Source organism: Zonotrichia leucophrys, chromosome 15, assembly GCF_028769735.1.
Source record: "Zonotrichia leucophrys gambelii isolate GWCS_2022_RI chromosome 15, RI_Zleu_2.0, whole genome shotgun sequence".
Taxonomy (NCBI): Eukaryota; Metazoa; Chordata; class Aves; order Passeriformes; family Passerellidae; genus Zonotrichia; species Zonotrichia leucophrys.
Window position 1 is genome coordinate 12,186,684 of NC_088185.1, and position 14,032 is coordinate 12,200,715.

Here is a 14,032-nt window from a genome sequence, read left to right on the forward strand (position 1 = left end):
CATCCCCTGGGTGCCCCCATGAGCCGCTTTTCCCGAGGGTTTGCGTGGCAGATGGATGATGGTGGCATCCCGGGAAAACAGCGTGGGAGAGGCAAACAAAGGGAGCAGCAGATGCCAGGAGCCTCCAGTGCTCCATCACCGGGCTCAGCCACCCCAGCCCCTCTGCTGAGCACAGCTGGGTGGAAATTTATCTGCGAGCCCAATCCCCACGTTTGCTGTGCTGCTGCAGCTCCCATCCTCGGAATTATAATCCCCAAAGGGCTGGGATGGGAAGGAAAAAGGGATTTGGCAGCTCTGGACCACGCTGAGATGCTCCCAAACCTCTGATGGACTCATCCCGACCCCACCATGGAGAGGACACGGAGCAGCACAAGGTTTTTTCAAATGTGTTTTGTTTTTTTTTTAGTTTTTTGGTCTTTTTTTTTTTTTCTTTTTATTGGCATAAATAATTCATACACTGTCACCTCACCAAACACTGCACAAGAAACCACGGGAACAAATGGCTATCCAGGTCTGCAGGTCCCAGAGATTCGCACCCAGCCAGACAGCGGAAATTAGAAATTACTTTCTTCAAGTGTAGAAAACGTTAGAAATGTTCCTGTACAAATTTACAGCGGGGAGAATCCATCGTGCCTTTCTCAGAAATTCCTTTTTTTTTTGGTTTTTTTTAGTTTTTCTCAGTAGTTTGTGGGGGTGATTTATATTTTTATTTCTCACCAGCTTCTTTTTTTCCGGAGGTGTTTTTTTTTTTTTTTTGCAACGACGACAACAAAATATATATATATATATATTTATATTTATATATATATTTATAAAAAGAAAAAAAAGGGGGTGGAGGGAGGAAAAGGGGAACTGAAAATCAGCTCATTCTGCAAACTACCACGGAGAAAACGAAGCAGGCCAGCGAGTTCAGTTGGAAACTGTACAAGATTGAGGTCTGTATATATCTATATACATACATATAGAGATATGTATATATATCCATATATACCTTATGTACAAGGCAATGAAATATGGGAATTTACAGGGACCTGAAATTAAAGGCAGCGCTTGCAGCTGACCAAGCTTCCCCCCCAAAGAGTTTCTGTTGGCAACAAAAATAGATAAATTCAAATAAATTCCTAGAAAGTCAAATAAATTTAAATAAATTCATAGAAATTCGATGAAATTCAAATAATTTAAAATAAATAAAGGATGAAGAAAGGAGGAAGGGCTTGACTCAGGGCACTTGGGGGGCAGAGAGGGGCTCAGCACAGAGCCCTTCTCCGAGTTCCAGGCACCAGCTCTTCCATAGAATCCTAAATTCACACAAAGAGGGGTTGGGCTGGGTGTTGGGAGGGGACTTCTCCTGGTGAGGGCAGGCACAGGTGCCCAGAGCAGCTGTGGCTGCCCCTGGATCCCTGGCAGTGCCCAAGGCCAGGGGCTTGGAGCAGCCTGGGGTGTGGAAATGCCCCTGTCCATGAGGTTTGAGTTCCCTTCCAACCCAAACCATTCCATAATTCCGTGCTCTGGGAAAGGCTGAGCAGCTCCTCCACATCCCAGACATTCATTTGTGCCTCCATCCATCCCAAATCTGCACCATCCCAGCTCTTGCCACGGCCAAGGATGGGATAAAAGTCATGGGGACCAAACTCTGAGCTCGTCATTCCCAGAAATCGCCCGGTCAGGGCTCAGCGAGGATTTAGGAATTCGTGGGGAAAAGGGGAATAGAAGGAAAAACCAGAGCAGGGAATATCCTTCAGCAGCCAAAGGAGCACACAGAGCTTTGGGGCCACCTCTGGGAGAGTCCACACAGCCCAGCCCCAAACGCGGGGCTGGAAAAATGCTGGAAAAATCCTCGGGCAGCAGCAAAGTCAGGGAGATCTGGGAAGAGAGGGGAGGTGATGGGAGGATGGAGCAGCAGGGCTGGGCCAGGAGAGCATCCCTGGGCTGTGAGAGCATCCCTGGGGCTGGGGGAGGTCCTGCAATCTCAAAGGCAGCTGAGCCCAGCTAAGCCCAGCCCGGCTGGAAACAGCCCTGGCTTGGGATGGACCCTCTCATCCTTCAGAGCTCCCATTAAAAACTGTTGTGGAGAGCTTCTCCTGCATTCCCTCCCTGCTGAAGTGCTGGATATTTATAAACCGGGCCAAAGGAAAAAAAATATAAATATCCTTCACAAAGGCAGAGTCAGAAAAACCCCAACCTACAACAGCAACAATAAGATTTGTTGGTTTGGTGGGTGGGGTTTTGTTTGAATAATGAAGACTTTAAAATTAAGGAGGAATGAAGGGAATAATGTGGCAGCCTGGACAACTGGAATGGAAGGGAAGGAGCTGCTCCTCGGAGCTCCTTTGGGATAAATTCAGGACAATTGATGCCATTGTGCTGTGCCTGTGGCTGAGACACCACAGCGAGGGGAGAGGGGAGGAAGAGGCTGCAGAGCAGGGAGAGGTTGGCTGTAGGAATATTTAGTTTCTTTTCGTTTCTTCCTGATATTTAGTTTTTTCCAGATGCCCAAAATTCAGCGGAGAAGGGTGTGGCCAAAGGGGAATGAGACAGGACGAGGGGAATGGCTTGAAAGTGAAAGAGGGCAGAGTTAAATGGGATATTGGGATGGAATTGTTCCCTGGGAAGGTGGGGAGGGGCTGGGATGGAATTCCCAGAGCAGCTGGGGCTGCCCCTGGATCCCTGGCAGTGTCCCAGGCCAGGCTGGATGGGGATTGCAGCACCTGGGACAGTGGGAGGTGTCCCTGCCATGACAGGGGTGGGATGGGATGGGATTTGAGGTCCTTCCCACCCAACCATTCCATGGTTCTGTGGCTGAGGCTGCAGCCCAGGGAGGCCCTGACACCCAGCACCCCTCAGTTCACTGTTCCCTCCACTCCTGGCCATAAAATCCATCAGGAATCTGCCAGCAGCTGTGAGACCCCACGGGGGACACCAAGGTGAGGACCTGGGACACGAGGAGCAAACCCACAATGACCGCAAGAGAGACCTCGTCCCTTCCACCACACAACATCCATCACCCCAGTGATGGGCACCACTCTGGTGTCACCTTCCTCCTCCTCCTTCAACACCTTCCCCTGCCTCCTGCTCCCCTGGGAATCCAAACCTGCTCAGAACCCAAACCCACAGAGCCAGCAGGACCCTGCTCCCTCTGGATGGGGTTTGGGGATGGTGACACCTCCCTGTACCCAAAACTTCTGGAGAGGGGATTTTGTGCCTCCCCCAGAGGATGGAAGCAGCACAGGTGAAGGCATTGGTGAGAGCTCAGAGAGACCCCGAGGTTTTAGTGCAAGGTTGGTGGCACAGGTGCAGAGGGACACTTGGGGGGACAGGGACACCCTTGAGGGGAACAGGGACAGCTGGGGAGAGCAGGGACAGCCCAGGCCATGGGTGCTGCAGGCTGGGCTGGGGTGAAAGGCAGGGAAGAGCTGGGATGAGCCCTGACTGAGGAACCCCTGATTTGCTGCTGGAGCAAGGAACAATTAACCCAAATGAGGGCTCAACCCCTAAAGTCATCCTGCCCCATCCCAGCTCCCTGCGCTGCCTCCCATCCCAAAAACATCACCAGGAGACTCCTTCAGATCCTTTCAGGGCTGGATCCACCCCTCCCTGCTCCTGCCCACCCTGGAATTCTCACACGTGCACGCATGGGGATTTTAATACCCCCACAATTAAACTCCCATCTCATCCCAGCTGCAATTAAGTTACTAATGTTCATTTACTTATGCTAAAGCACTCCCAGCACCAGCGAGGAGGAGCTGGAGCAGCAGCCAGACAAAGCAGGGCTGGCTGGGTTTGCAAAGCCTCGTCACGGCTCCAAATTAAAGCGAACTGAGACTACAATTGAATTATCTGGGATGGTTCCTGTCAAGCAATTATGCTGCATGAGAGCCTGGGAATGCAATTTGCTCTCATCTGACAGCTCATCCGAGGGGCTGGAGGGCCCATCCAAGCTGGGGGAGGAGAGGGAAACACCAGCACGTGGAATTCAGGTGGAAACAGCAGCTCCCAGGGAGAATTTTTGGGGAAACTCTGGGATTTGGCTGATGGGAGATGAGGGAAATGGTCCTGGGTGGCTGAGATAGCCCAGAGTGGGGCAGGGAGCTGCTCTGTACAACCAGAGCCTGCCTGCATTCCCAGCTGCAGGAATGAGCCACAGGAGAGGGGATGGATCCCAATCCCAGCTGATGCCCAGCCCAGAGTGTCACAGACATCTTTCATGGAAAATCCTTTCCTTAGGATTTTTCCTCCTGAGAAGCTGGAAGGCCTCAGGAACAAAATGTAAACAATTATTATCTTATGCTGTGGAATGCAACAGGTGCATCTGTGATTGGTCTCATGTGGTTGTTTCTAATTAATGGCCAATCACAGTGAGCTGGCTCAGACTCTCTGTCTGAGACACAAGCTTTTGTTATTCATTCTTTCCTATTCTATTCTTAGCCAGCCTTCTGATGAAACCTTTTCTTCTATTCTTTTAGTACAGTTTTAATGTAATATATATCATAAAACAATAAATCAGCCTTCTGAAGCATGGAGTCAGATCCTCATCTCTTCCCCAATCTGAAAACCCCTGTGAACACCGTCACACCAGAGCAGCCCCAAACCTGGGATCTGGGGAATGAGGAGCAAAGGCAGGAGCAGGGCAGGGATGGAGAGGGAGGGGGCAGGGCCGGCTGATGAATTAACGGGATAAATTAACGGGATAAATTAACGGGAATGAGGAGACAGATAAATTACCGGGAACGCGGAGCCGTGTCCCGCTGGCAGGGAGACCCGCGGGGGGACACGTAAGAGGGAGAGAAGCCACTTGTGAAAGGTCAGCGCTGCCCACGGAGGGGCTGCGGGGGCAGCGGGACAGATGCATTTCCCCGCGGGGAGCAGCTAATGGCAGTGGCACTCCCTGGCCCCGCAGGATCCGGGCACAAACTCATGAATCAGCGACATTCCCCCTTTTTTCATGACAAAACCGCAAAGAAATAAATAAAGGGAATTAAAGAAACCCGCAGAGAGCCGAGAACGAGCCCTCCCCAGCCGAGCATCGTCGTGAGCGCTGGATGGGGATCAGAGGAGCCCTGGGGGGACAAACTGAAGTCATTGTCCTGTGGTCGGGGTTCTGTCCCCAGAGCCACCGGCTGCGCACGCAGAGCCGCCCGCTGTCCCCATCCCACCGCAGCCGGGGCTGCTCCGGCTCCCGGAGGATTCCCAGGATGCAGAAACGCCCCGGGAGAAGATCCCGGTGCCGGAGGATTCCCGGGATGCAGAAACGCCGAGGGAGAAGATCCCGGTCCTGTCCCGGCTCGCTGTCGGCCCCGCTGCTCCTCCGTAGCGCAGGGTGGGAAGCGGAGAGGAAGAGGAGACCCGCTGGGGGAGGAAGGCACCGTCCCACAACTCCTCCCGTCACAGCCTGGAGGGGACACAAGGAGCAGAGTCAGCCCTGGGGAACCTGGGGGTTTGCGGGGAAGATATTTGGGAAAAATCCCTCCTGGAAGAGCTTTGCCACGGAGCTGATCCCAAAACCACCGGGAGAAACCCTCATTAGGAAAATTAATCCACAAACACCAGAGGGTGTTTATGTGTTTATGTCCAAAAAGGAGACAGAGGAGTCCTTTCTGGCTTTATTCCAATAAAGGGAGAGGCCATGGGGCATTCCCCTGGGATCTCTCCAATTTTTTTTCCCTTTTTATCTCAATTTCCCGGCTGCATTTCCCTTCTCTCTTTCCCCATTTCTAAGGTACTTGAGAGGTTCAGACTTTCCAGAACACCTGATACCAAAGACTCCCCCTAAGGTATAACCCTCCCTTTAAATTTTTAATTCTTATGGAAATTAGGGCTTTTTCTTCCCCATTGTTTCTTTCATCTCACAACGTCTAATTTCGTTTCTCAGCAAACCTTAAGTTTATTTCTAAAGGCAAATCTCTTTTTCCGTTCGTCAATCAGCGGAATCCTTCCCATTGTTTCTTTTATCTCCCAGAGCTGGTTTTATCTACCAGCAGACACAGAGTATGTTTGGAAAGACAATTCCGCCATTCCTCTCACCCTGAACTCCTGCACCTCCCTGCCATCCCTGCCTGGCTCCTGGAGCATCATCCAGAGGGGAAAGGGCTCCTTGGGTACCACTCCCATCCCTGTGCATCCAGGAGCATCATCCAGAGGGGAAAGGGCTCCTTGGGTACCACTCCCATCCCTGTGCATCCAGGATCCCTCGGGTTTGTGCTCCAATCCCTTGGATGCAGGGATGGGGTACCACAGCCAGCTCATCCCTGTGCACAGCCAGGATTCCTGGATCTAACAGGACCTAACAGGAACCTTCCAGGACCTAACAGGAACGACAGCCAGAGCCGAGTCGCTGTGGAAGGAATCAGCTGCCGTGCAAAGCCGAGCTGGAACATCCTGATTAGCAAAAGATTGGGCCGGTAATTAACGGGGAGCTGCGGGGCAGCCCCAGCCCGGGGCGGGCAGAGCGTGGCTCAGAGACTGGAAAAAACATTCCCAAAGCCAGCGGAGCGATTCCGCAGCTGCCTGGGGGCCCGGCATCCTCCGGAGCCGCCCTGGTGCCTGCTCGGAGCGTGGCTTGGGAATTAACTCCGCTCCTGATTAACATCTCCCGTTCCGGGCGCCTTGAGGGCCACCTGGCCGCGGGCTTTGCGCTGCTCTCGGCAGCCCCAAGGGACAGGGAGTGGCACTGGGGACATTCCAGACACTCTTGGAGCCGCCCAGAGAAGGAAGAAATGCAGTTTGTTATCAGCAGCAGGGGAAATGGGCATCTCCCACACTCTGTAAGGAGACAAAGAGTGGTCCCTGACCCCCTAAAATGTCCTCACTTCTCTCCCTGAGCTGACATCTCCTCCCCTCCATCCATCCCCATTCCCAGCCTCTGGGGATGCACGCTGGGAGCAGGAAAAATCCCTCCCGTGAACGCCACCCCCGCATGGGAGAGATTTCGGTTCTGTTTGTCACAACATGACAAATTCCGGGGAGGAAAATGAGTTTCTAAGTGATTGCTCTGCGTTTTGCCTGCTGTTCCCAACAGGGCAGACTCCAAAATCCCAACTGGGGACCCTCTGATGCCGTTTCCTGGAGCACAGGGATGTGACTAAGCCAAAGCAGCGGAACAAAGCAGGATTTTGCCATGGGAGAAGAAGGGATCAGTCCATGGAATCTGGGAATAGGGCAGGGATGGGGACTTACTCAGCCGACTTCCAGAAGTGCCCCGGGTGGGAAAGGCGGCGGTTGCGCTTTGGCAGTTTCTCCAGCATGTCCATGAGCTTGGTGAAGGTGGGCCTCTCCTCCTGCTCGTAGGCCCAGCAGAACAGCAGGATGTCCTGGAGCCACAGGGAGAGAGTGTCAGGAAACCCAGCCAGGCCTTCTCCCAGCAGGAATTGAGCCAGGCCCACTCCCACCACAACCGTCACCCCCAAAGGAGCCCGTCTCCATCAGCACATCCTTGGGAACAGCTGGATTGGAGGGGATGTGTCCATCCCATGAGGATCCCATCTCCATCAGCACACCCTTGGCAAGGCTGGGATGGAGGGAATGTTTCCATCCCATGAGGAGACATTTCCATCACTAGATTCTTAGAAAGAGAGGAGGATGGAGGAGACATATCCATCCCATGAGGAGCCATTTCCATTACTGGATTCTCAGGAAGGACTGGGATGGAGGAGACAAATTCATCCTATGAGGACCCATCTCCATCACTACCTCCTTGCAAAGGGCTGGGATGAAGGAGATGAGTCCATCTCATGAGGATCCATCTCCATCAGCACATCCTTGGGAAGGGCTGGGATGGAAGGGATGGGTCTATCCCATGAGGATCCCATTTCCATCAATGAATTCTCATGAAGGGTTGGGATGGAAGAGATGTGTCCATCCCATGAGGAGCCATCTTCACCACTGGATTTTTGGGAAAGGCTGGGATACAGGGGATGTGCCCAGCCCGTGAGGAGCCATCTCCATCACCACATCCTTGGGAAGGGCTGGGATGAAGGGAACACATCCATCCCATGAAGATCCCATTTCCAACACTGAATTCTCACGAAGGGCTGGGATGGAGGTCATGGAGATGAATCCATCCCATGAGGATCTGTCTCCATTACTGGGTTCTTGTTAAGGATTGGGATGGGGAGGATGTGTCCATCCCATGAGCACCCATCTTCACCACTGGATTTTTGGGAAAGGCTGGGATGCAGGGGATGTGCCCAGCCCATGAGGAGCCATCTTCATCACTGGGTCCTTGCGAAGGGTTGAGATGAGGAAATGTTTCCATCCCATAAGGAGCCATTTCCATCACTGAATTCTCATGAAGGACTGGGATGGAAGGGATATGTCCATCCCATGAAGAGCCATCTCCATCACCAGATTCCTTGGGAAGGGATGGGATGGAGGGAACATATCCATCCCATGAGGATCTGTCTGCCTTACTGGGTTCTTGTTAAGGATTGGGATGGACCATCTCCATCATTGGGTTCTTGGGAAGGGCCGGGATGGAAGGGATGTCTCCATCCCATGAGGATCCCATTGCCATCACCAGATTCTTGGGAAAGGCTGGGATGGAGGGAATGTGTCCAACCCATGAGACCCCCATTTGCATCCCCACATCCCCACAAAAGGCTGGGATGAAGGGGGGGTGTCCATCCCACGAGCACCCATCTCCATCCCCATATCCTTGGGAAGGGCTGGAGCAAAGGGAACGTTTGAGCTGAGCTCAGCAGCAGGACCAAGCCTGGCTGGGTGAGATCAGCAGATCCAGAGGGTTTTCCAAGGGCCCCACCAGCCATGTCCCAGTCCATGCACACCCCCACAGCACCTACCGAGATCTCCTTGCCCATCCCAATCTGGCTGAGGTTGGGCTTCATCCCTCTCCCCACCTGCCAGATGATCGCCTCCGCTGGCTGCGTCTTGAAGGGCCATTCCCGGGCGTGCAGCTCGTACCAGATGGTGCTGTTGGGAGACACTGGGGATCAGAGATGGAGCAGCCAGCAGGGACTCAGGATGGGGTGTGACAGTGCTCACAGGGGTGTGAGGATGAGGGAAGAGATGAGGATCTGACTCTATGTTTCAGAAGGCTGATTTATTGTTTTATGATATATATTATATTAAAACTATACTAAAAGAATAGAAGAAAGGATTTCCTCAGAAGGCTGGCTAAGAATAGAAAAAGAAAGAATGATAACAAAAGCTTCTGTCTCAGAGAGTCTGAGCCAGCTGACTGTGATTGGCCATTAATTAGAAACAACCAACATAGACCAATCAAAGATCTACTTGTTGCATTCCACAGCAGCAGATAATCATTGTTTACATTTTGTTCCTGAGGCCTCTCAGCTTCTCAGGAAGAAAAAATCCTAAAGAAAAGATTTTTCATAAAAAATGCCTGTGACAATGGGGAGGTGTCCAGACACTGCACCCACATCCAATCCTTTGGATGCAGGGATTGGATGTGGGTGCAGTGTCACCCACATCCAATCAGAGCAGATTGGATGTGGGTGACACTGCAGAGCCTCTCTCCCTGCTCCAGAACCATCCAGGAGATGCTTCATCCCAGAGGTGCTCCTCGATACAGAGGTGTCACCTCTCCCATTTTCCTGGAGCGAGCCCTGATTCCCACCAGGGGAGATCCCAACTAGTGGGAAGGAGGACAGAGGCTGATGGAGGCCCAGGCAAAGCCATCAAGTGGGATTGTCCCACCTGGATGCAGCAGCTGAAGAGAGGATGGTGGGGATGCAGCTGCCCCTCCAGCAGAATTCCGGGAAGGGACGAGCTTAAGAATTCACTTTCACTCCACCTTTTCCCTTTTTCTCCTCCAAAAAGCTCTCCAAGCTCCAAAAACCCGTGCCATGACCCATCCCAGGTGTCCTCACCAGGTGATGGCCACGTGAAGCCCGGGCCATCTGCTCCTGCTCTCATTGCTAAGCCAAGCCCTCTTTTCCGTGAGGAATCCCAGATCCAAGGGAATATCCCAAAACCAGGGCATCACCGGTGGGCACCCCTGTGGTTTTCCGCCCCCGCTGATGCCTGGAAGTTTTGCATCATCATTTTCTGGCACCCGGAGCCTGGATGAGCCTGGATTCCCACAATGCCAGCCCCATTGTCCAAGGCAGATTCCCTGGACCTGCTTTTCCCTCCCTCGTGACCACTAAAAGGATCAAAACCCAGGGTTAAAATGACACCAGGGTGGAAAAAATCTATCTGATATATGAAAGATTCCTCCCGGTTAGGGAAGCTCCCTGATTTTGGGAATTGGAATTCTAATTTTGCGCAGTTTGGCTGGAAATCTCAAAAAAAGTGAATATGGGAGAATGATGTGGGTGCAGAGGAAGGGGGGGCTTGGGCACAGGACAAAATCCTCAGGGGGGAGCATCCAAGAACCCTCAGATTGGATTTAACACATCCAAGGCGTTAATTCAGTTTCTCACTGGGAGATTTGTCATCTTTAAAAGATTTTTTCCTCTTGCTGTCCCTGATACCCAAATCCCTGGAGTGAAGCGACCCCTCAGGATCATCCCTGAGCCACCCAGGCTTGATGGAGGGCAGCAGAAACAAGAAAGAGGGAAAACGTGGGGAAACCTTTTCATCTTTTCAGGAAACTCACGCTTTCCATTTTTCCCACAACTGAGGGAAAAAAAGGGAAAATTACGTCTCCCCACCCACTCTCACTTAGTTGGATACGATCCTTTAATTACCTCTTTATTTCTGTGCTGAAGTTGTACCTCAGGGAGGGCACAAAATAAAAGAGCCAGACCCTTCCAGCTGTAATTACTGCGGGTTTGATGGGAATATTGCCTCGGATAACGGGCCCACGCTCCCTAATCCCACAGCCTTCGAGGTATCCGTGAGAAAATTAATCCTCTGGGTAAAGAGGAAAGGGTTTGGGAAAGGTTTAGCGGGGTGGAATTGGGCTCGTGCCCTCAGGGAGGTTTGTGGGCAGAAAAAGGGCAGGAGGAATGAGCTGGTTTGCTGAGGAAAACTTAGGAATTCTCATTTTTCTTGGCTTTTGGCAACTGCTCGTAGAGCTGGCGCCACCACCAGCCCTCTGCAGTGGCTGGAGAGGGACATTGGGGTGTCCAGGGGCTCCAGAGCTGTGTCCCCAACGTTGGGCATCCCATCCATCATCATCCAAGCGCCTTCTCATCAGTTCCCACCCCAGGAGGGTGCAGGGGAGATGAATCCAGGCTGGTATTCCCAGGATGTTCTGGATCCCATTCCCTGGAGCCACCATGACCATGGCCAAACCAGGAAGATTTGGTCATTTAGAGAGAATTGAGGTGTCCAGGGGCTCCAGAGCTGTGTCCCCAACCTTTGACATCTCCATCATCCAAGCACCTTCTCATTGGCACCTGCCCCAGGAAGGTGCAGGGGAGAGATGATGCCAGGCTGGCATTCCCAGGATACTCTGGATCCCATTGCCAAGCACCATTTTGGTGCAAAACAGGAGAATTTGGTAATTTAGAGAGAATTGGACTCTCCAGGCTGGCATCCTCAGGATATTCTGGTTCCCATTACTCAGAGCCAGCCTGGTCTAAAACAGGGAGATTTGGTGATTTAGGGATGCTTCCACTCAGAATTTCTCGAAGCTGGAAGGTTCATCCAGCCCAGCGATGGGAATTCCATCCCTTGGATTTGGGACAAACCAAGAGCATCCTCATCCCCTCCTGAGCCCTGAGCAGCTCCCACCTGCCCCAACCAGGCCAGATCCCTGTCCCAGGACTCACCCCAGTGCAAAGACATCCGAGTGCTTGGAGAAGGGCAGCTTGTCCTCCTCGGTGTCGGGCGAGAGCTGCCGGATGATCTCGGGGGCCAGGTGGCACAGCCAGCCGTTCTGGATGCGCAGCTTGTTCTCCCTCCTGTGGGACACGGAGCCGTGGGGACACTGGGGCACAGCATCACCACAGACCCAGCTGCCCACCCTCCTCACAGGGATTTCAACCTGGTTTTACCCACATCAAAGTCAGGGTTTAACCATGCTCTGAGAAATGTCCCTGCCAGGCAGCAGGACAAAATTGGATGGTGGTTCCTGCTGGAACATGGAGCTGGAGCCGTGGGTACCCTGGAGCACAGCACCACCACAGACCCAGCTGCCCACCCTCCTCACAGGGATTTAAGCCTGGTTTTATCCACACCATCATTGCAAAGTCAGGTTTTAACCCTGCTCTGAGAAATGTCCCTGCCAGGCAGCAGGACAAAATTGGATGGTGTTTCCTGCCAGAACATGGAGCTGGAGCTGTGGATACACCAGGCCACCACATCCCCAGCTTCCCACCTCTTCCCAAGGTTTTTAAGCCTGGTTTCCCCACATCATCCTTGCAAAGTCAGGTTTTACCCCTGCTCTGGAAATGTTGGCAAAGTTGTTCCTGTCCGGACAGCAGGACAAAATTGGATGGTGTTTCCTGCCAGAACATGGAGCTGGATGGGTGTGGGTACCCCAGGGCACTACACCACCACATCCCCAGCTTCCCACCTTTTTCCCAAGGTTTTTAAGCCTGGTTTTCCGACATCATCTTTGCAAACTCAGGTATTAACCCTGCTCTGAGAAATGTCCCTGCCAGGCAGCAGGACAAAATTGGATGGTGGTTCCTGCTGGGACGTGGAGCTGGAGCTGTGGATACACCAGGGCACACCACATCCCCAGCTTCCCACCCTCTTCACAAGGTTTTTAAGCCTGGTTTTCCCCACATCATCTTTGCAAACTCAGGTATTAACCCTGCTCTGACAAATGTCCCTGCCCAGGCAGCGGGACAATACTGGGTCACAGAATGGTGTTTTAGGGGAACTTTGGCTCTCCCAGGCTGGGGATGTAGGGTCTGCTGGGGCTCCTGCTGTGCTCTTTGCACCAAAATCTCTTAAAGGAACCAGGGGTGTCCTGGTTTGAAAAGGAAGTGAGTTTTTTGGGAGTTTGGTGGTCAAAAAGTGGGGATGAATTCCCCCAGAGGCCTCACCGTGGTTGGAGCAGGAATTTGGACTGGGCACCACAAAGAGCCTCTTCTGAGCAAACCATCCTAAAGTAACAGCCTAAAGAATTGGTGTTTTCAGGTATTTGGCCCCAAAACAGCCCCTCCAAGTCCAAGCCTCCAATGGTACCTCCCAAGGGACCAGCCTGGCTTTATAACAACCCCTCATTTCACCTTATCTGTCTGTCTTTCCTCCACCTCCCCAGGCTCTCTCTGCTTGGGATAAATCCACTGGAATCCTTTGGCCAACGGCTGAGGATGACATTGGTGACTCCTCCATCCTTTACATCCTCCAGCAGGCACCTGGGATACACTGCTGGCTTCAAAATCCCTGGATCACCAGGGGTGGTGACACCTGAGGCTGCATCATGGTGTGTCTGAGCCCAGGTTCAGCAGCAGGAGGGAACAAACCTGTCCCACGTCACCTTGGACTGGCTCCTGCCAGGAATTTCTCCCTGGAACCCTCCCAAAGATGGGGATGAACAGGGTTAAGGGATGGCTGTGGGGTCATTGTCCTCCTGAATGTCAGCCTGGGGCCAAAATCCCATGGGAAACCATCCAGGGATGGGGTTCCACCTCAAAGCTGGCTCATGATCCCAAAGTGGCACAATCCAGATCCTCCTGCCTGCAAAGCCATTCCCATTCCCAGTCACAGGTCTGGCTGTGACCAGAGGGACTCCTTCCCCAGGGAGGGACACTGTTACTCCAGGAAAATGCTGATGAAGCCTCCTTGTCCCCCTTGGGGTGTCCAGAGGTCCTCTCCATCCCCCTTATTCCCTCTGGAGTGTCCATGGCTCCTCTCCATCCTCTCTGTCTCCTCTGTGGTGTCCATGGCTCCTCTCCACCCTCCTTATCCCCACTGAGCCCAAGGACATTTAAATAAAGGAGGAATAAATCTGATTTCAGCAGGGTGAGACCCCCAAGTCACCAAATCTCTGCAGGAAGTGGTTTAACCCCAGCGAAATCGGCTGAAGAAATGTCACCATCCTTAACCTGACCTCCAAAAATTGGCTTCCTTCCCAACAGATGTTTTCCAAGCCTCTAAGGACCCAAAATTGGGATTTATCTCCTGTCTTCATCTGAGAGACACCAAAACCAGCAAA

At 52.5% G+C, this 14,032-nt stretch overlaps 1 protein-coding gene across 3 annotated transcripts in view; it reads right to left on the bottom strand.

Annotated features, from left to right (window-relative positions):
• Window positions 1-217: 217 nt before the first annotated feature.
• Window positions 218-14,032, bottom strand: part of KSR2 (kinase suppressor of ras 2) — a 90,855-nt gene continuing 77,040 nt past the window's right edge. For 2 of the 3 annotated variants that reach the window (XM_064727045.1, XM_064727043.1), the window contains 4 exons: window positions 11,694-11,825; window positions 8,796-8,925; window positions 7,174-7,307; window positions 218-5,389 (listed from right to left, as the gene is read on the bottom strand). In XM_064727045.1, the coding sequence (XP_064583115.1) occupies window positions 5,383-5,389; window positions 7,174-7,307; window positions 8,796-8,925; window positions 11,694-11,825 (403 nt within the window). In that variant the 3' untranslated portion in view covers window positions 218-5,382. Of the gene's footprint in view, window positions 5,390-7,169; window positions 7,308-8,795; window positions 8,926-11,693; window positions 11,826-14,032 lie in introns of those variants that run through there. The other variant, XM_064727044.1, reaches the window with a different exon arrangement.